Genomic DNA, 21,925 nt, shown 5'->3' on the forward strand with positions numbered 1-21,925 from the left:
AAGTATAATTCATAGTTTGTGAGGGTGTTCGTTTTTGGGTTGAGTTTATTTGGCATCTTCAGGTGCTTCTAGATGTGGGACAATAGAGTGATGGAGTTGGTGGATGAGTGTAGGGAATTTTTTTGTGTTGTGTTCTTTTACAAATGTTGAGGATGGGTGGAAGTGGGCTTATGCAGGAGTGTATGTGCTAAATTCGGATAGGGAAAGCCGGAAAGGACTCTCTTGTGGGAGGAATTGGCAGTCTTGTATTATCTTTGCGATATGCCATGGTGTATGAGTGGGGACTTCGACATTATTTGGTCCCCTAGTGAGCATTCTGGACAACCTAGCATGTCTTTGGCAATGGAGCATTTTTCGGAGTTTATTTTCGATTTGGAGCTCTTGGATCTATCCCTTGTAAGGGGTGTATCCACTTGGTCCAACTATCGGGGATGGTCAAGATTGGATAGATTACTTGTATCTCCATCATGGGAGGTTCAATATCCAGAGTTGTGTCAGAAGAGATTGTTTCATGTTTGTTTAGATCATTTCCCCATTTTGCTGGATTGTGAAGGTATTCATTGGGGTTAGAGGTATTTTAAGTTCGAAAACATGTGGCTAGGAGCTGATGGTTTTGTCGATAGGGTTAGGAGTTGGTGGTCTTCTTAGTTTTCGAGCACTCCTAGTTTTATCCTTGCGGGTAAACTTAAAGCTTTGAAGTTTGATTTGAAGAAGTGGAGCATTGAAGTTTTTGGGAACATTGACAACCAGAAAAATTCCCTTTTGTAGGAGCTGCATGCTTTGGAGGTTGGGGAGGAAAATGAGGTTATCTCCGAGGAGGCATTGTTGAGGAAAAAAGAAGTAAAGGGCTCTTTGGTTGAAAGAGGGAGCTAAATGCACTAAATTTTTTCATAGAATGGCTAACTCTCATAGGTGTAGTAACGCCATAGAGTTACTCCATTCTGATAACAGTGTGTTTTCATCTCCACCCGAGATTCAAGATCATATAGTGCGGTTTTATGAATCGCTTTTTAACCGAACCAGCTTCTTGGACACCTAAACTTGATAGTCTGGCCTTTGGCTCTCTAGATCCTTGAAGTGCGAGCTGGTTGGAGAGACCGTTTGATGAAATGAGGTTTCTCATGTGGTTAATGGGATGTCCAAAGATAAAGCCCCAGGTCTGAATGGCTTTTCCATGGCCTTTTCCAAGTTTGTTGGGATGCCGTGAAAGAAGATGCGTAGCGAGTCTTCCTGGAATTCTCTTCCTTCCATAAGTTGGAAAAATCTCTTAATTGTATGAGTACGATAATGGAAAAAATGATCTCTAAGCCCCAACATGCTTTTGCTCAGGGTAGGCAAATACTTGATTTTGTCCTTGTTGCTAAAGAATGTTTCGACAGTCGATTGAGGGAGGGTGTTCCTGGTGTTCTTTGTAAGCTTGATATGGAAAAGCTGTTTGATCATGTGAATTGGGATTTCCTTTTCTATATGCTTGGGAGATGTGGTTTCTGGGAGAGGTGGTGTGCCTGGATTAGACATTGTGTTTCTACTACTCGGTTTTCAGTCTTAGTTAATGGTAATCCGTGTGGTTTCTTTCATAGTTCTCATAGATTGAGACTAGGGAACCCTTTATCTCCTTTCCTTTATGTTGTTATCATGGAGGCGTTGGGTAGAATGATGGACGCTGCTGTTTGATTCAAGAAGGGGGGGGGGGGGGGGGTGTTTCTGGTGGGAAATGTCAACAATGGACTATCACACTTTCTCACATTGTTTTTGAAGATGATACTCTTATTTTTTGTCATGTGGATCATGATCAAGTTCAAGTCGTAAGGGCTGTGTTGTTATGTTTTGAAGTTGTTTTGAGCCTTAAGGTGAATCTAGGTAAGTCGGACTTCGTTCCCCCTTTTTTTTTGTTTTTTTTGGGGGGGGGGGGGGGGGGGGGGGGGGGGGGGGGGGGGGGAGTTGTGGAATATAAATTGTTTGGCAAGCTTTTTGGGCTTTAAAGTTGTTTCTCTACATATGAAATACTTAGGCATTGGCTACTTGGGATGAGGTGGTTGAGGAGATTGAGAAAAGGTTGGCTGGTTGTATTTATCAAAAGGGGCAGAATTACCTTAATCAAAAGTACACTGTCCAATCATCCAACTTACTTTCTCTCTTTTTTTCCATTGCCTGCAGGGGTGGCAAATCAGATTGAGAAGTTATTTCGTGCATTTCTGTGGGGTGGCATGGGCGTGCAAATTAAATTCCATCTTGTTAGTTGGAATAAAGTTTGTGCTCCTATATCGAATGGAGGGTTGGGGTTTCGTAATTTGAGAATGTTCAATTAGGCTTTGTTGAGGAAATGGTTGTGGAGATATCAATCAGAAGAGGTGTCGTTATGGAGGGAGGTGATTGATCAGAAATATAGGTGTGATTGGGGTGTTGGTGCTCTAAGGAGGCTAGGGGGGGCTTATGGTGTGAGTCTTTGGAAGTTCATTAGAAAGGGGTGGGAGAGTTTGTTAAGCATGTTAGCTATGATGTTGGAGACGGTTCTAGGATCCATTTTTGGTTTGATGTTTGGTTTGGAGATCGGGCCCTTAATTCAGTGTTTCCAGCTATTTCCGTATGGTTTCTGATTGGCAAGCTTCTGTTTCTCCTTTTTTAGTTTGTTCTAATGGTTCCTTGCAGTGGGATGTTTGTTTTATTAGAGATGCACAGGATTGGAAACTGATGATATTTCTGATTTTTTTCAGCTTCTTATATTTCCTGGGAATAGGGGCTAATGAGAGAGATAAGATGTTGTGGAAGCCTATGGGAAGTAAAAAGTTCACGGTTTGTTCATATTATAAGGTGTTGACTGTTCAGCATAGCCCCCCTTTTTCTTGGAAGCATATTTGGAAGTCTCTCGTGCCTTCCAAAGTCGCTTTCTTTATATGGACAGCCTCACTCGGGAACATTTTGACAATGGATAATTTGAGGAAGTGTGGCCTTATTGTTATGGAGTGGTGCTTCATGTGCAAGAAGCAAGGGGAATCTATGGATCATTTACTTTTATATTGTGAGGTCGCAAAGGCTTTGTGGGATGAGTTTTTAGTAGAGTTGGGCTGTCTTGGGTGATGCCTTCAAGAGTGGTGGATCTTCTTGCGTGTTGGAACGGGATATATGGTTGCTCTCAAGTGGCTGCTGTGTGGAAGATGGTTCCTTTGTGTCTTATGTGGTGTGTTTGGTTGGAAAGGAACGAGCGTTGTTTTAATGATAAGAAGCGCACTTTGGAGGAAATTTGGGATTTTTTGTGTACTCTTTATTGCAATTGTTTTCTGCTTTAGCGATTAATGAAGCTTTCCGTTCATGACTTTTTTTTGTCATTTTCTGCTTCCTAGAATGTATTTAGGTGTTTTCTTTTGTATATGTCCTGTGTACATGGGCTTCACCTATTTCGTTCTTATTAATAAAATTTTCTTCTTATCAAAAACAGAAAAGGTGGGAGATGGCTGGTTAAGCCTCCCACTGAAAATCTCATAAAGAAGCCTCCCTCCTCCAAACCTGAAAGCTTCCATAACAAATGACAAAAAACCAATGGAGATATAAGATCACCTTGTCTTGGGAGTTATTGAAGAAACCTCTCAATGGGACATTCACCAATACAGAGAAGCGCCTATGGAAATACAAATGCTCTATTCAAGAATACCATTTCTCCCCAAAGCCACATCTCCCTAGTAGAACAAGGTTTTCCAATTTACACGGTCGTAGGCTCTCTCCATGTCCAGATTGCATGGTATCCCTGGTTCTCCGGGTCGAGCTTACTTTCCAAGCACTCATTGGCTATAAGCACCGAATCCAAGATTTACCTCCCTCTTACAAATGCATTTGGGACTTCGAAATAATCTTCTACATTACTATGCTCATTTTGTTGGCCAAGACTTTGGATATGATTTTATATACCCATTCATAAGGTTAATAGGCCGGCAATCATTGAAATCCACTTGATCTGGTGTTTTAGGAATAAGTGCTAAAAAAATTGGGGCTTTTTTAAACTGCCGACTTGAGTGAAACTCCAATAATATCTTCATTAGCTGCATCCCAACAAGTTTGAAACAAAGCCATGGTAAAACTTTTGGGGCATGGCGCTTTATCACTAGTAATTCCTTTTAGCACTTTTCTAATCACCGCCAGCGAGTGTGTAAGACAAGTGAACCCTCAGTACCATAGTGCACTGCAGAGATACCTTCCTGAACTCTTTTTATATGACACAACATACCTGTTTGATGTGCAAGCCTTATATAAGTACCAATTTCAAGTAGTACTGTATACCATGTTCACTAGTATTCTAGAATACCTTATCTATCCATCATAGCTTTTATATGATTAGCCTAACGAGCTAAGGTAACTGTTTCTCTCCATGGCCGCTCTAGCCACTCTGCTCCTTGTTGGTTTAAAGTCCCAAATCCAAGCCCCATCAAGCTTTGCTCACCATGCAAATTGCTCAACAAGAACCTATAGTATTGCACAATGTGTTCCTCTATCTCTATAGGATTCGATGGAACAGCACCATCCACCCTCATCTCAATTGTATTGTTCCTCTTATGTGAGTTTGCCCCACGATGGAAGATCTTGGTGCATTTATCCCCTTCCTTCAACCATTAAGCCCTGGATTTTTGCCTCCATGAAATCTCTACCATGAAGATGACCCACTCAAGATCAGATATCACTTGGGCTTTGTGTAATCTCACATCATCAGAAAGAGTTCTTGCCTCCTTCATACCCTCTAGGCGTTGTAACTCCTATGTAAGAAAGTTCTTCCGACATTCCACGTTGCCAAATAACTGTTTGTTCCAAACCTTTAAATCCTTTTTCAGTGCCTTGAATTTACAAGCCATGATGGTAATGCAACTTTTTAAGGCAACCAATTACTCCATAACCAGTTCTTCACCAAAATGCTCTGCTATAAAAAATTTATTTCATTTTTACCATTTTTCCTGATAATATCTTTGCAAAAACTGATCTTTTTTTTTTTTCACATGGCATGCTCAAGAAAGTATGAGCACTCATCCTATCTGGGTTAAAATTTCAATGAAAGCTCCCAAATAGTCAACTTTCCGTCCTTTAGAAATCAGATGCCTGTGTGCTCTGACCTTTGGAAACAATTGATTGATTAGTTGTTGCTCACTTTGAAATTGATTTTCTGAACTTGTTAATTTATTTTCCAGCCATCGCTCATTCTGGTGCATTAAGATTTTTTTTTTACTGATGTGTTTTCTGAACAGCACATAAATTAATCAGAAAATTCTCAGATCTTACCAATTAAAGAAAAGCAATCCCATTTTAGTCCCTAAGTTATATCAATGAAAGGTCTTTTTAATCTGATCTTGGGAGCTGACATGAACAGCATCCTTTTTTTTATTTATTTTTTGGTCGTTTACAAAACGCAAGTACTTTAGAAAGAGCATAATTATCAAGCAAAATTCTATACACTATACTAGTATTCTATTTTCATCCTATTAATTAAGATGTGGCACATTTATCACCATTGAATGATCATTTATTACATACTTGTTTATCATCCAATTATGATAAATATACCACATCTTACTTAGTAGGATGAAAGTAGGATGAGAGTGGGGTGTATAGCATTACTCAATTATCAATTCAAAAACACAGTGCAAGCAGTCTTTACCAAACGTGAGAGCTAGTATCTTTTTTTTTTTTTTTTTTTTCCTTTATACGTAAGAAGTAAACATGAGAGCTAGTATCTTTTTTTTTTTTTTTTTTTTCCTTTATACGTAAGAAGTAAACATGAGAGCTAGTATCTTGCTAGCATTCTATTTCATCTTGCCTAAAAGCTCAACTCCCAAATCACGCTTACAGGTTTTGAGTTATGATGGTTTGCACTCCCCCGATTCTTTGGCAGTCACAGCAGCTGGAATAGCAGTGTAAGCCTGATCAAATTTTATATTGTCCCTATTCTATGAGGATTTGGGATATATGTGATTGTATTTAAGACACATTTACAAACCACAGAGCTCTCTCAGAAGTTCCCAATTCAGAAACGGTTGCAGGAGTTCGAATCGGCCTTGTTGATGATAAATATATTGTGAATCCAACAATGAAGGAGATGGAAGAATCTGAGTTGGACTTGTTGCTAGCTGGTACAGACAATGCAATATTGATGATTGAGGTAAACTCTTACACTTTTCTCTTTCTCTTCTCTGTTTTTCACTTTTATTCTCTGTTCTTACTGAACATTAGTGGATGAATGTGCATATATGTCTGTTTAGTTTCTTCTCTCTTTTTTTGAACAAATGATAACTTATCTTTATTCTTTACAAGAGCGTTCCCTTTGTGAGCATTAAATCCAAAACCTATAGCAGCTTTAACTCCATAGTTTAAGTTCATAAGCCTCTTTACCAGGTTTCATTTCCTCAAGCAGTATCTCTAATTATCACAACTCAAGCATGCTTTACATCCCCCTCCCCCGCTCCATATGAGAAGAAAGAAAAGAACCATGGTCTTGACACATGGCATATATCTAGCATAGCCCAAGTACACAAGATGGTATACAAGAGGTAACACCTATCTAGGATTATTAGATTTTTTTTTTTTTTGATAGGTAAATGAGATTTTATTGATCCACGTAAATAGGCAAAGCCCGAGTACACAACGAGTATACAAAAAAGAGCCTAGTTACAAACTAAGTGCTCCGGATAGTAGCATAAAACTCATTAAGAAGCGTTCCATTCAATACAATAGAAGATGCCCAAAGTAATAAAGTATGAAAGAAAAATGCTCTGAAACCATCTGGAGAGCGTTCCCTATTCTCAAAACAGTGTCCATTTCTGTCGATCCATGTGCACCCCATTAAACATAAAGGTACCATCTTTCATACAGTAGCTATCTGGTGATTGCCTTTTATCCCTTGTCAACAAGACAATAAATCGATCACCCTTCTGGGCATAGCCCATGCAATACCAAGACTTGAGAGGATTTCATCCCACAATACCTTAACTATTTTGCAATGAAGAAGAAGGTGGTCCACAGATTCATTGTTGTGTTTGCACATGAAGCACCAATCCATTAAGTAGAGTCCACGCTTTCTTAAATTATCTATAGTCAGTATTTTGCATGGGAAGCCACTCATCCAAAGAAAGCTACCTTGAGGGGAACATTTGTAACAACCCCGCCCTGGGAAGGGTGGAATCGCTACTTACATACATGTCCTTCTTTTTTTCTTTTCTTCCTCTCTCTCTTTTTTTTTTTTTTTCATAATAATATGCGATCAGCATGAACATGACACATGTATACTCTAGTTTCTAATTTAAATAAGGGAACGCTTGATAGACATTCTATTCAAACATTCATCTATAAGAGACTTTTTAGAGTCCATCATACGTTCATAAAAATATAACTATTCTAGTTAGGAAGAGACTCCACCTCTACTATACATACAAGAATGCACTAAGTCAATATATAAGGGTTTACCATTACTCAACCATAACGGTTACACCATACCAAAAGATACATGGTTTAAAGTCAAACCCGATAAAACGTCCCGACAAGGGACTCATCCCAACATAAAAACATAACATCCATAAACATAACCCATCATTCATGTAAGGTTGAACCAGCAGGGTCAAGGAACCAATCTATCTTCAACCACATATTTTTGAACTTAAAGTATCTCCGTCTCTCATGAAGACCCTCCACAATCTAGCAAAATGGGAAAATGATCTGAGCAAAGCCAGGGAAGCCGCTTTTTGCATAAAGTGGGAAAGTGGGCCTCCCAAGAAGAAGAGACAACAAACCTGTCCAACCTCGACCAAGCCATTTCTTTTGACCAAGTAAAGTCTACCCCTGCCAAAGGGAGATCCACCAAGTCTAAGTCAAACAAGAGTGAGGAGAAATCGGCCATGGCTGAACCCGTGCTAGAAACCCCGGACTGCTCACTCTGAAACCAAGTGATGTTGAAATCACCCCCGATACACTGTGGGATATTCCATCAACTGCAAAGGCCAACCAGCTCATCCCAAGGAAGTTTTCTACTACTGTCATCATTAGGCCCGTAAACACCTGCAAAGCCCCAACAAAAACTATCATCCACATTTGAGAAAGAACAAGCTATTGAAAATTCTCCAATGCATTCCTCCACAAAATTAACTGCTCTCTTATCCCATATCACCAGAATACCCCCTGAAGCACCCTTAGAAGCGAGGGTGGTCCATACTGCATAAGAGCAATTCTACAAACTTCTGATGATGTGCCTATCAATAAACTTTAGTTTCGTTTCCTAAAAACAAATAACATCAGCCTTCCATTCCAGCAATAAGTTCTTTACTAAGAGACGCTTGTTCGGGTCATTCAGTCGATGAACATTCCATGCGAGAATTTTGGGCTTCATGGATCACCAAGATTCACCCTATCCTTGTGTCTTCCTCTACTTGCACTACCCTCTCATGCATCATAGTTTATGGGACAGGTCAGTCTCTTAAGTTCCCTGTCCTTACCTCCAGATCTAGCAAGAGAAGGCTGACCGACTTGAATTGCTATGAGTAAAGCTTGCATCTGCTCCTCAAAACCCTCATAGGACATACCCAAGCAATGGCGCATATCATTAACCTTCTGGAGGACCCACTCTGGATGCAAATCAGGCCATGAACCTGCTAGTGTCAACGAGCAGAGAGGCTAGGCACATCCTCGGATTCACTCGGGTCAGTTGACAAAGTGTCAGCCCCTAGCTCCTTGCAAACCATCTACCTCCTTCACCTTAGTGCATGGGACCCTGGATAAGGTAGAGACCTAAAAAAAGATGAGGAGCTTCAGGAGCTGCCCCCGCGATTGGGCCAGGTGCCAACGGCAGCCCTATGCCATTGAGCCTACAACAGCGATTGTTTTTTGCTCCAAAATACAAGCCCCATGGTCGACGGAGGCCATCGGTCCCTTCTATGATGACAGTGAGCTGGCGGTGGCCTGGGAGCAACTGGCTACGTCCTTCGTAGCCAAGGAGGCTTCTGCGGGTCGTAACAGAAGTGTCGGGTGCTCCAAACCCATCTTAGATTCTTCGCCAGCGGCCATCGGAGAGGTCTGTGTCGGCGAAGAAGTGGTCATGTTCATTGCTGGCAGGGAGCCATGAGCACGCTGGAGCCCGAAGTTGAGGCCTGTCTAAGGCCCAAAGCTGAGGGCTTGAGGCCCATGAGTGAGGCCTTACGGCCCGTAGCTGAGGGTAGAGTGGCTCTCTCTGATTAGAAACCCTGGGCTTGGAGGCCAGCACAGGCCTCCCACAATCCAAAACCAGATAGGGGCTCACAAGCCTCCTTATAGCAAAGCCCAACCCATTCAAAATGGCAGGCCCGCCTAACCCATTAACCCCACTAGCTTTTGCCCTTGCCGACACATTCCTTCCCACTTCCAGAAATTTATCTTTAGCCACATGTGAGACTGCAGAATAGTATCGAACATAGTTATATATATATGTTTTTTATAGGTTGGTTACATATATATGTTGTATATGCTTGATAAATCCAAGGATTAGAAGGGCTTGAATAGTTTCCAAATGCTCAAAATTGTTTGATAATTGTGGATGGCCTGATCAAAATTGTTGGACATTTCAATGAAGATATGTTGCTGTTGTTGTGGGTAATCACTAGTTTTGTTAGTTATGGGTGGTTTTGTTTTAGTATTCAGGGCTTTTTGTTTTGGAGGTATATAAGATACTTGGGCTCCAGGAAGTGGAGATGTAAGAAAATTACCAACTTGACCCTTAGCCCTAGTGGTATATTTGATTACTTACTAAAATCTCCCTTTGGCGGGGAAGGATGGGTTGTTATTGTGGACAATTTTGAAGATATAATTGGATCTCAAACAGGACTTGGGAATGACTTCATCTCAAAGAAGTCCATCATGATCTGTTCTCACCACCATCATCCCTTATGTTCTCCCTCCTAGTACCACATGATTTAAAAGCCCCTCTCTCCTTAACCCCCGTCGTCTGTGAGACCATCACAAGTTCCAATCCCTTTGCCATCAGGATTTTAGGTATTTTTTCTCTCTTTTCATTTTCTGTAGGGTTTTGTGTCTACACCAAAAACCTGAGTTTTTTCGTTGATATTGATAAGTTAAATCGATGGTTTTGAGCCTATGACCTCTCTATTGGATCAGATCTCATTGGAACTATCTATAACTGTAAATTATATTAAATAATATGGTAAATGGAATTCTGAAAAGGAAATGACTATGCTGTGATGCAGAGATGCTTGTTATTTGTTTTATCAACTTTAAAAACAATACATCGCACCTTACCATATTAGCAATATAGAGAAATTTCTTGGAAGAATGTATTGCTTGTCTTCTCCTAGTTCTGGGTTCGATATGATCTTATGAGATTACTGTGCTTGCTCACTTTCATGCCGACTCTCAATCTCAGAGGTGTGTGAACTTGTTCATTGCAGGGTTACTGTAATTTTCTCCAAGAAGAAAAGTTGCTGCGAGCTGTAGAAGTTGGGCAGGTTGTGTTATTCATTTAAAATATATAGCGTTTCTTACATATTAGTTCTTTTTTCTAATTTAAAGAAGAAAATGCCACATAGCTATTTTGTATTATTTTTGCTTTGTGTTTAAAGGTGCTTGTCTTTCTCTTGTACATATCTTCCCTGCCTCGTGTGTTTTGAAATCTTCCTGTTGTGTAATTAAAGGAGTGGTGTATGAGATGTCCTTTGGATGATTGGCCTTTGAGTCACATAAATAGCGGAGGTAATTTTCACCTGCTGTATTTGTTAAACTGAAAAACCTTTTGATAAAAAACTTGTCATTTCTGGGATTTTTGTAAGTGTTCTTCAGCAAGAGTTTTGATTAGCAATTGTTCGTTTGGGCGTTTGTTAGATGTATCCCAACCAGAAAATGAATAGATGGATAAACCTTTGCCTATTTGCTAATTTCAGGATGCAGTACGAGTAATTTGCAATGAGGTGGAGGCTTTGGTTAAGAAGTGTGGGAAACCTAAAATGCTCGACGCAATCAAATTACCTCCTCCTGAGCTATATAAGCATGTTGAAGTATGTTTTTATACCTTCCCTGGTGTGGTGTGCGTGTGTTTATATTCATTAGCCTTGTAATCATCCTCATGGATCAATTGTTAATGGTTTATTACTCTCTCACTTTCCCCTCACCTGTTAAATATTGATATTTATTGTATACTTCTTTAAATGTGAATTTTTTTTTTTTTTTTTTAATTATACAGCTTAGCAAATAGGGTGCTTCGTCCTTTTGTCAATATATATATATATATATTTATATTAAAAAAAAAAAAAAAAAAAAAAAAAAAAAAAAAAAAAAAAAACCTTTTGTTGAGTGGGTGATGAATGTAAAATTTCGATGATGGTATTCCCATCATTTTAGCTATGGAATCTTGTCTTTGGATGGGTAGTCATAACACAAGTACTCCACATAAGACACAAAGGAACCATCTTCCAGGCCGCAGCCACTTGAGAGCAACCATATAGCCCGTTCCAACACGCCAGCAGATCAACCCCTCTCAAAGGCATAACCCAAGCCAACCTAGTTCTACTAAAAACTCTATCCCACAAAGCCCTTGACACCTCACAATGCAAAAGTAAATGATCCACAAATTCCCCACTTTTCTTACACATGAAAGACCAATCCATAACAATGAGGCCACGCTTCCTCAAATTATCCATCATCAGAATATTCCCAAGCGAGGCAGTCCATATAAAAAAAGCAACTTTGGAAGGCATGTGAGACCTCCAAATACGCTTCCAAGTAAAAGGAAGACTATGCTGAACAGTCAACAACTTATAGTACGAACAAACAGTAAATTTTTTACTTCCTTGGACTTCCACAACATCCTATCCCCATCATTACCCCCAACTCTCTAGGAATATAAAAAGCTGAAACATCATCAATTTCCCAATCCTGTACAGCTCTAGTAAAACAAAGATCCCACTGCAAGGAGCTGTTAGAAGGGACTAACAAATCGGAAACAGATAATGAACGGAAGATAGCCGGAAACACCCTATTAAGGGCCCGATCACCACACCAAATATCAAGCCAAAAATGGATCCCTTCTTCAACATCAGAGCTAACGTGTTCGGCAAAACTCTTCCCACCCCTTTCTAATGAACTTCCAAAGACTCACCCCCCCCCTCCCCCCCCCCCCCCCCCCTTCTTTTTTCTCCTCCTCCTCTCCCTCACTCCCATGTTTCCCATCAATAACCTCCATAGCAACTCTCCTTCCAATTGATATCTCCATAAACATTTTCCCAACAAAGCATTATTGAAATTTCTCAAATACGAACCCCCAAACCTCATTTTGAAATAGGAGAACAAACTTTATTCCAACTGACAAGATGGAATTTAGTTTTCTCTCCCATTTCACTGCACAAAAATGAATGAAATAGTTCTCAATCCGGTTAGCAACCACTGCAGGCAATGGAAATAAAGATAGAAAGTAAGTTGGAATACTCTTGTTAAAGTGATTCTGCCCCCTTTTGATAAATACGGCCACTTCCAGCTGGCCGACCTTCTCAATTATCTCAATCACCCCATCCCAAATAGCATTAGCCTTAAAGAACGCCCCCCCCAACAGAAGGCCTAAATATTTCGTTGGTAGAGCAGCAACTTTACAGCCCAAAAAGCTCGCCAAACAATTAATATCGTGAAACTTTCCCACCGGAGCCTTCTCTGACTTACCAAGATTCACCTTAAGGCCTGAGACAGCTTCAAAGCATAATAACACAGCCCTTAAGGCTTGAATCTGACCACAATCCACATCACAAAAGATAAGAGCCATCTGCAAAAAGAAGCTGAGAAAGTGTGATAGACCCATTGTTGGCATTTCCCACCAAGAAACTGGAGAGGAACCCCCCCTAACAGCATCCTCCACTATCCAACCCTACACCTTTATGATAATAACAAAAAGGAAAGGGGATAAAGGGTCCCCCTTGTCTCAAACCACAAGAACTATGGAAAAACCACATGGATTACTATTAACCAACATTGAAAACCGGGCAGTAGAGAATGTCTAATCCACGCACACCACCTCTCCCTGGAACCACATCTCCCAAGCAAGTAGAAAAGGGAATCTCAATTCACATGATTACACGCCTTTTACATATAAGGCTTACAAAGAACACCAGGAACTCCCTCCCTCGAAAGACTGTCTAAACATTCATTAACGACATGAACAGAATCTAGGATTTGTCTTCCCCGGACAAAAGCATTTTGGACTTAGAGATAATTTGCTCCATTACCATACTCATATGATTAGCAAGCACCTTCAAAATTATCTTGTAAACTTCACTTAAAATTAAAAGTTAATCAAATAATTATTTGTTGTAGAACATATATCATCTTGATTTTTGTATACATATAAATCAAGTAGTTTGTAGATCCCATCGTTTTATGATTCCTATCTTTTACTTTAAAGGACAACAACTCTTTGTAAGTTTCTCTGTATAGATAACTATAGTAAATATGTTTTTCCTGATACATAGTTTTAATAGTAGTTAAAAAAATTTTTCTTCTCTTTTAATTGGTCCATCTCTCATTTACATAGCAATCATCCCTCATTAAAAGTCTTAAACTTCCACCCCTTTATGGGCTTTGGCCACTCAAAATTCACTTATGGAGTTCTTGCCTTTATGTATGGTAAATATTTATACGATATGTTTTAGAGTACTTGGCAGAGGCATGTGTCAAATAATTAAATTGTTAGTTTTCTTTAGGACTGAATCTATTGAATGACCTTCCACTTGTTCCTGTCGGCATCTTCTCTCTTGCTGCTAATTTTGATGGTGTATAATCCATCAAGCCATATCTAGTAACCTCACAAGCTGTAAACCTCACGCAAAATCGTTCACACGCAATCTTATGCTTAGTGCACATACTAATCCAATTTTTGTCTATTAGCAGCATCTTGACAGGTTTGGATGGTGAGATGAGAATTTTTGGTTTTAGATGAAAGTTTAAAATATTAATTTTTATTATTATTATTGTTTTGGGATTTGAAAAAGTTGAATTTTTTATTATATTTTGTGTAAGAATCTGAAAAAGTTATAATGATGAAATAAGATGAGACGAGAATTTTGTCTCATCCCACTTGCCAAACCGACCCTAAAATTTCCTCATCCTTATTGGATACACCAAGATTTTTTTTAAAAAAAAAAATTCTTAACGATTTTTGGAATTCTCTCATCCCTATTTTCATTTAAACTTTTTAACCTATATTCCCTCTTGCACGTCACCTAAAACCACTTTTATATTATACACATGCTAATCATTCAACTGAATTATGATTAAAGAAGAGTCTAGGGTGTTAGATGAACTGAATTATCCACACTTTTCATCTTATGATCCGGAATTTCTTATGCACTACTTCCTTGATATTTCTCCATTCTTCTTTGTTCGTATGTGCTACTTTGTATAATAATTGTGATTGGAATGCGAACAGTAATGGTTGGTTAACCCTGTGCAGGAGATTGCTGGAGATGAGTTGGTGAAAGTCTTGCAAATCAGGAACAAAATACCTAGAAGAAAGGCTCTCTCGTCATTAGAAGAAAATGTTCTGAATATACTTACAGAAGAGGGGTATGTCAAACCAGATGTGGCTTCGGGACCTGCTGAAACAGTACCAGATTTATTGGAGGATGAGGATGAGGATGAGGAAGTGGTTCTGGACGGTGAAGTGGATGAAGGTGATGTGCATATAAAGCCAACTTCACGGAAAGCCACCCCCTTGGTAAATTCAAATTCTTCTACTGTAGTTGCTCCTATGTTTAGGTAGATGATGCTCTTTATATATACCTTTTTCTTGATCTGGTTTGATGGAAAGTTCTCCAGTTTTGTCAAATGGCTTTGGAACGATCTGGAATGTTAAACTTTTTCCAATCTAGACTTTTCCAAACCCAAGTACAAACTTAAATGCACTCTCATTTCCAAGGGTTTCTCCTAATCATTTGGAAAATGTATTGGCTTGTTGCTTTAGAAACATTATGAATGACAATTTGGCACATTATTAGACACTTCAGCCTTCACAAGATGGTAATAAATAAATACCTTTGTACTTCCATTTATATTTGTGGTTATTAATGAATAACTCTTACTTATCAAAAAATTAATGAATAAATCTTAAAAAGCATTTGCTAGAGTTAATTTCTCCAACACTACTTTTCTTCCGTTTTTCTTTTTCTTATCTACTTTTCCATGTCTTTCACTTGCTTCACTTAGAATAATTCCCGCCAAGTAAAAGCTTCATTTTCCTTCTAATATGCTATGAAGTTTAATTTCGCAAGTATTCCTTTGGAGAGAGCATTCCCTTAGTATGTTCTCTTTCAAGTTCTAACCTGATTTTTCACACACACACATATATATATATGGGGAGGACAGAGAGATGAGGAGAAGAGGGGAGAAGTTGGGATGAGAGCATCATGGGCAAGGGAGGTCTATTTATAGGGGGAAAGAATTGACATGTGACAGCATACAATGTGTTGATATGTTCGGCAATCAGAAATTAGATCATAATAGGGGTTTTTTAATGCAGGTTGGCGAATATATTATCATACTGGCTTGCTGCTCTTTGTACAATTCTTTTGAGCTTCTATGTGCTTTCATTGGAAACAATAAGACTACATTTGATAACTATTTTCAAGAAATGTTTTCTTGTTTTAGTACTGTAGCACCCTAAAAAGTGTCGTGGTTGGATTTTTTAATTTTAGTGAAATATCTTTCTAAGTGGGTAAATCTTGAAAAAGAAACTCGAGGGTGAAGGGGGGGATATTCGCCCACCCCGGATGGTTGAGGGATCTTTCCCATCGCCCCATGGGGGGATTCCCCTCTCCATGCGTGCAGCAAGGGCAGATTGGGGAAAATCCGCCACTGTGCTTGCACTGTGGAAGGAGGATTTTACCTTGCTGCTATGCTGTGAGTGATGATTTCCCACTGTCACACAGTGGTGGATTTTCCCTTTCGTAAAAATAGTTTTGATAATGGTTTCAAATTTGTATTTTATGTTTTTTGTGTTTGCCAATTTTTGTGGGAATTGTCCTTAACCATGTAGGACATGAACCATTAAACTGTGAGAACTAAAGTGACAAACTGTTTCCCATATTTCCTTAGTGAATCAGGTTCATATCCACTGAGATGAACAATCAGTTCTATTCAACAGGTAGGAGAAGAGTAATATGTGCAGAATGTGACTTTTAGGGAAAAATGGACCCAAATAATAATAATAATAATAATAATAATAAAAAGAGAGAGACAAATAAAAGAGTCCTTTCATTTTGGAGAGATTAACATCCATTATTTACTTATGGTTCATCAAGTTTCAAAGTTTCAGTCAATACATTGATAACCCTATGCACATGAAGGATTTGATTTATGTGAGATAGTTCCGGAGTGTTGCTGCCTATGGTATAGTCCATTCTTGAAGACTGGAATAAAAAGTGCCATGCTACGGTCCTGACACATGACATAATATATCAACAAGTGTTGCCAAACTACCAATAAATTTCCTGATTTGGTATTACGTTTGAGAGTACCGGGAAATCAGTGAACCATTAACCCTTCTTTGTTTCAAAGCTAGAGAACTGTCGCTTGTATTCCCTCTTTTTGGGGTTGATCTACTGTATGGTTGATTGATTGGGACTTGTTACTTTCTCAACTTTTCTTGACTTCTTGGAGCAGTTTGGTGATAGCTTGACACTGTCTTCCTTTTAATTTTGAATGCATATCTAGTTTCTTTCTGCTTTTTAATTAATTACTTTTCTTAGCAAGAGATAAAGTTAACCATTATGACTAGGGAACTCAGACTGCAGCTGACATTTAACCTGCAGATATGATCTGCTACTGCTAGGTTGCCTGCTGCATATACAATTTGGTTAATACCCTTAGTTTATATTGTCCACTGGATTCAATATCTCCTTAGTGAGGATTTCCTTTCATTATATAGGCACAAGTTTGCAAGATACAAGGCTAGAATCAAGCCTAAATTACTGGAATTAAATCTGTCTACAAGAAAGGAAACTAGTACTATGTACAAAATCTGACTAATGGAACATCTGCTATCTAAATAAGGAAGTATATATATACAACTCATGAAAGCTAAATAAGGAAAGAAGGAAACGTATCATGTTGTCATATATAGCACCTGGATTAATCTTGATTTTGGCGAATCAGATCCATCTCTTATTCTTTTAAGGTTTTTTGGAACTCTTAATTTGATAAATGCCTTTCCACCATATATCTTCTATGTTAATTTTACCAATTGCATGTTGTGGTGCAAGACTCCATTAGATTACAATCATTGTCCTTTTCCCAGTTTTTCTCTGAGGTCGATGTGAAGCTGGTTTTTAAGGAAGTTACATCGAAGTTTTTGCGAAAGCGCATTGTGGAGGTAAGAATGCTCTCTTTCTTAGCAGTTCCAAACATATAAACCTGTAATGATTTTCCAGCCCTTCAAAGGTTCTGGTAATCTGAATGTTTTTAAATGTGTACCTTGTTTGATTAAATTGTAGGAATCTATTCTTAACTGTAAGCTTGTATAAACTGAAATTGGTAAGACTGGAGAAGATTCACCAGCATTGCAATCACAATTAAATAAAACTGTTTTAAGGCTTATTTAGGAGAGTGGAAGAAGCATCGTGTAGAGTATTTAATTGAAACAAATTGATTGATTAGAAGATGGATGAACATTGGAAACCAGGGATCCCTTTTGCTTGGGATTGGGGCTATGCCAGACAAGCAAATCACTTTGTCCACTGAACATGATTGATGACAACCAAGTCATCTTTGACACTTCTTTTTTGCTGCACTTGTTGCAGGGTGGAAGAAGAAGTGATGGACGAACCCCAGATGAAATACGTCCAATTAACTCGAGATGTGGGTTGCTTCCGAGGGCACATGGAAGTGCTCTTTTCACCAGAGGGGAAACTCAGGTATGATGCATGTAATTTTGAATTTGAGTGCGTGACATGATGACTACATACCGATGATTGGTTTTCTGCATCTGTACATGCAATTGCTGTTTTTGTCTAGGTTACAAATTTGTTGCAGAAACATGTCCAAATGATTAAGTTCATACAGGTTTGGTATGCAATTGGAGTGTTGTAATGGAATAGCTAACCATAGGTTTGCTCGTTCTATTTTGGTTGCATTGATTACAAGTGTAGTATACCCAGACTTCTCTTTTAGGAATAACTATTACTTCTCAAAAGGGTGGAAATAGCTTTTTTGTGGCCCGTGTAATAAGTTCTAAAAAAAAAGATAGTCGAAAAGTGCTATATGTGCAGTAACCTCTAATCATGGCAGGCATAGAGGAATAGGAGATGCTTTGAAGACAAAGAACGTTCATTGGGAGAACTTAGGGATTTTTTCTGTAGTACTTTGAGTTTGTGGGCTAAAACTTTTGTAATGGAAGATAATTTTCAGAATCTGTTTTAGTTTTCCTTTTGTTTTTGGAAAGTAGTAGGTATTTCCTTTGTATACGTCCTGTGTACTTGGGCCTATGCCTATTTCTTGGGAATAAAATCCTTTTGTAAAAAAAATGTATGGAGGATTTATTTACTTTGAAAACAAACCATATGGAATAATCCATAATGATTTGCCTGTACAGATAGTGGGGGAAGTATGACCCACGCATGAACTAGAGTGTTAGAATATAACTAAATGATTAAATTTACCTCTTTTTATCAATTTAAGCATTTGGGATAAATGGCTATTTGAAAATTATGAATACAAACTATCATTAATGTAATAAGTATTCCAATTCCATTACACAGATAAACAGAAAATATATATATATATACATTTGCTAAGTGGTAACTCTTGTCCTTCATGAGAGATTGATGAGGTTTATGATTGCTTTGGAGAAAAAAGCAGAAAAATAAACTATATGGTCCATCCATTGTTTAGGAGCAATTCCACATTCAACCCACGGGAGGTGTAGGTATCAGGGCGGCAGAGAAACTTACTATAGAACTTTTAAAGGGGTGAAGTTTTTGTATGTCTCTGTGCATTTTGTAGTGTGTTTATTCTAAACCAGCTTGACTATCTATCAGCTTTCCTCAAATCTAAGTACCTCCCCTAGTGCTGTTTGATAACATGTGTGACGCCCCCAAATCCCCATGTACGGACACGGGAAAATCGAGACGTCCGGATGGTGACATCACGGGTCACCACCCTATCGCCAAGTGCCAAGTGTGTGTATAAGTAATAAATGTGCACGAAGAAACACGCAGCGGATAACAAAGTCATAAACTAAGTACCAGAATTTTTTCTTAGTTTAATACAAAGTCGTTCAAAACATACATAATAAAATATTACATACCACAGATATTGTTTAAAAACCAACTACAAAGCATAACTCCAACTCAGAACTCCAACGGAGCCACATCCTCGGGCTCAGCCTCCTCCTCCTCCTCGAACTCTGCACCAAAATCTACGTTACCAAAAATGGTGCCGCAGGTAAGTAAGATCCAAACGCCACTAGATAAAAGCATATTAAAACTCAAACAATATGCATGAGAGAATGCCAATACACATAACCCGTAAAACCATATTTTCCCACGCACGCCAAAAATCTTATTTGGCCCCAAAAACGCATTACTTTCCAACTCACGTCAAAAGTCTCATTTGGCCCAAAATCAACTCAATCCAATATCCAATCAATTCGAATGCACCATGACCTCCCATAGAGGTCATCCGCACACCCTGGCTCCTGTGCCACACCGCAGGTAACGAACACGCGTGTGACACCTAAACTAGCGATGCCCAGTTCCGCGCCCTGCGCCCCGCGCGTTCGTAGCCAAGCATCCTCTAGCCCTCGCCAGCGAAGGGCCACGGAGTCGATACGAAAGCGTTACCATCCCACCCACTCCCGTTATCGCCTAGCGACAACTCAGAGGACGTCACTCAATATATTACGCTCCCGAGTGACCAGAGGAGCTCCACCGAGATAATACCCCATCCCGGCTTGGGGTCGTGATACACGCGCACCCGAAAATCCATTTACGCCAACAAAACATGATTTTTCTCAATTAAATAAAATGCACGTGCATGCACCATGTAAATGCAACATCAAGGCACAAAACAACAAACCAATCACAAATCAACAATCCAAGCAGTTCCGTCCTCAATCCATCCGACCCCCGAACTCCTCAGACTTAGTCCCGAATCAACCAACCAGCAATCAAATAATTATTGTAAGAGCAAAATATATTTAAATCTAAAAGTAGAGTTTGAAAAATACTTACAGCGCCATACGGTATTTTTTGAAAGCTCGCGGCATTGCAAACGGCGGAGGAAAAGCAACGTAACAGTGTATTTTACACTGTGGCCGTGGGTAGTAAATTACCCACTTTTGAAGGGGGACAAACCAAGACACGAAATTGATAGGGAATGGCCTTGAGATGTTTATGAAGCTAGTGGAAGTGAGCTTTGGCCGTGGGTGGTGGTGGAAACGATGGTAGAAGCACCAAAAGGGGCTGAACGGAGTTGAACTCGTGGGAGCTGCTCCGGCAACGGATCGGGGCCGAAATTGGGTGGGTTAGGACGGCAAGAGGTAGAGGAAGAAGTTGTGAAGAGGTGGTGGCCGGAGGTGGAGCGACGGCGCCGGAATCGGCAAAAAGCCGTGCGGCTTAGAAAGGGCTGTAGGGGGCTAACGGCGGCTCGGATGGAGGAGATTTTTGGTGGAGGTGATCACTGGCCGGAGGGGGGTGGTGTTGGCCACGCCGGCCGGACGGCGGTGGGTCGAGACTGGCAGCTGGGCGGCGACGAGAAGGAGAAGGAGAGAGCTTACGCGCACAGGAGAAGGAAGAAAAGAAAAAGAAAAGAAGAAAAGGGAAAACGAAAAAGGGAAAAGAAAAAGAGAAACGAAAAAAAATGAGGTCCAATCCTCACTCCGGAAACCAAAAACTGATCTGCCGAAAAACGATTTTAAAAACATAAAACGACTAAAATAAATTAAGCACCACATCAAATAAAATAAACCCAATTTAAAATACAATAATTTAAAATAAAAGAACTAATATATTAATTAAATTAAAAACACTCCTTCAGTAAAAATACATGAAAAAACGGGTCATCACAACGTGTACAAAAGTTCAATTGTTATGTAGCATATTCTGTGATTCTCAGTTACAATATCAATTGTCCAATCGCATTTGACACTTCTATGATGATCCTTTTTATTTTATTTTCTAGTTTTATCAATCAATAGTCATACATATTAGTTTTCCATCCTATGCAAATGATGCCTTTTGAATGCACTCGTTGATGCCTTATAACTGATCATTTTATGGAAATTTCACTTCAGACATTATTTTTTTATTTGTATGATACAGTGTGACTGTCCTGATAGATGTTTCAACTAGGGGCCCAAATTTTATGGCATCAGTGTTGAATGCTGTCAATTGTACTCTGTGATTATGTTTTCAAAACTTCACGATAGTGTGCACAATTTTAGAATACATCTTCAATTGGGTGTAGTACCCTGGCTTGTTCTTTGAATTCCTTTTAGCATTTGATGGATGCATGTATGTGTCACTTATTTGTTATGGTAATGACCATGATTTTAATATATCAGAAACTGATTTAAACAGAACTTGTTGGCTACCTAATAATCTATATATTTGTTAGAAGTTGTACCCATCAGATGTATAACTCAAATTCATTGCAATATCTTCTGTCATTCTACTTCCACTATTCCAGGATCTTTTACATTTTGTGTGAGTGAGCCCTATACCTTTGTCCTGTGCATCCATGGCTCACAGCAAATAACTGAATTTTAATATTGTAATTGCTTTTTTCGTTGACTCTCTTCATCATTTAATCAGCATTAGAAGTAAGACCAGTGAGTCCTATTCTGGGTGTTGACTATGTTGGATGTCATTTTTTTTATAATAAGATGTACAGCAATAAACATGAATGCAGTTTTATGGCCCTAATGTTAATGTTTCTTATTTAA

General features: G+C 39.1%; 1 protein-coding gene across 2 annotated transcripts in view; it reads left to right on the top strand.

Annotated features, from left to right (window-relative positions):
• LOC122275644 (polyribonucleotide nucleotidyltransferase 1, chloroplastic) overlaps positions 1-21,925 on the top strand; it is a 61,261-nt gene that overhangs the window by 24,389 nt on the left and 14,947 nt on the right. For both annotated transcript variants that reach the window (XM_043084788.1, XM_043084789.1), the window contains exons 6-12: positions 5,827-5,891; positions 5,980-6,136; positions 10,401-10,457; positions 10,890-11,003; positions 14,441-14,704; positions 17,282-17,356; positions 17,784-17,897. In XM_043084788.1, the coding sequence (XP_042940722.1) occupies positions 5,827-5,891; positions 5,980-6,136; positions 10,401-10,457; positions 10,890-11,003; positions 14,441-14,704; positions 17,282-17,356; positions 17,784-17,897 (846 nt within the window). The remainder of the gene's footprint in view (positions 1-5,826; positions 5,892-5,979; positions 6,137-10,400; positions 10,458-10,889; positions 11,004-14,440; positions 14,705-17,281; positions 17,357-17,783; positions 17,898-21,925) is intronic.

Source organism: Carya illinoinensis, chromosome 9 (assembly GCF_018687715.1).
Source record: "Carya illinoinensis cultivar Pawnee chromosome 9, C.illinoinensisPawnee_v1, whole genome shotgun sequence".
NCBI classification, from domain to species: domain Eukaryota; kingdom Viridiplantae; phylum Streptophyta; class Magnoliopsida; order Fagales; family Juglandaceae; genus Carya; species Carya illinoinensis.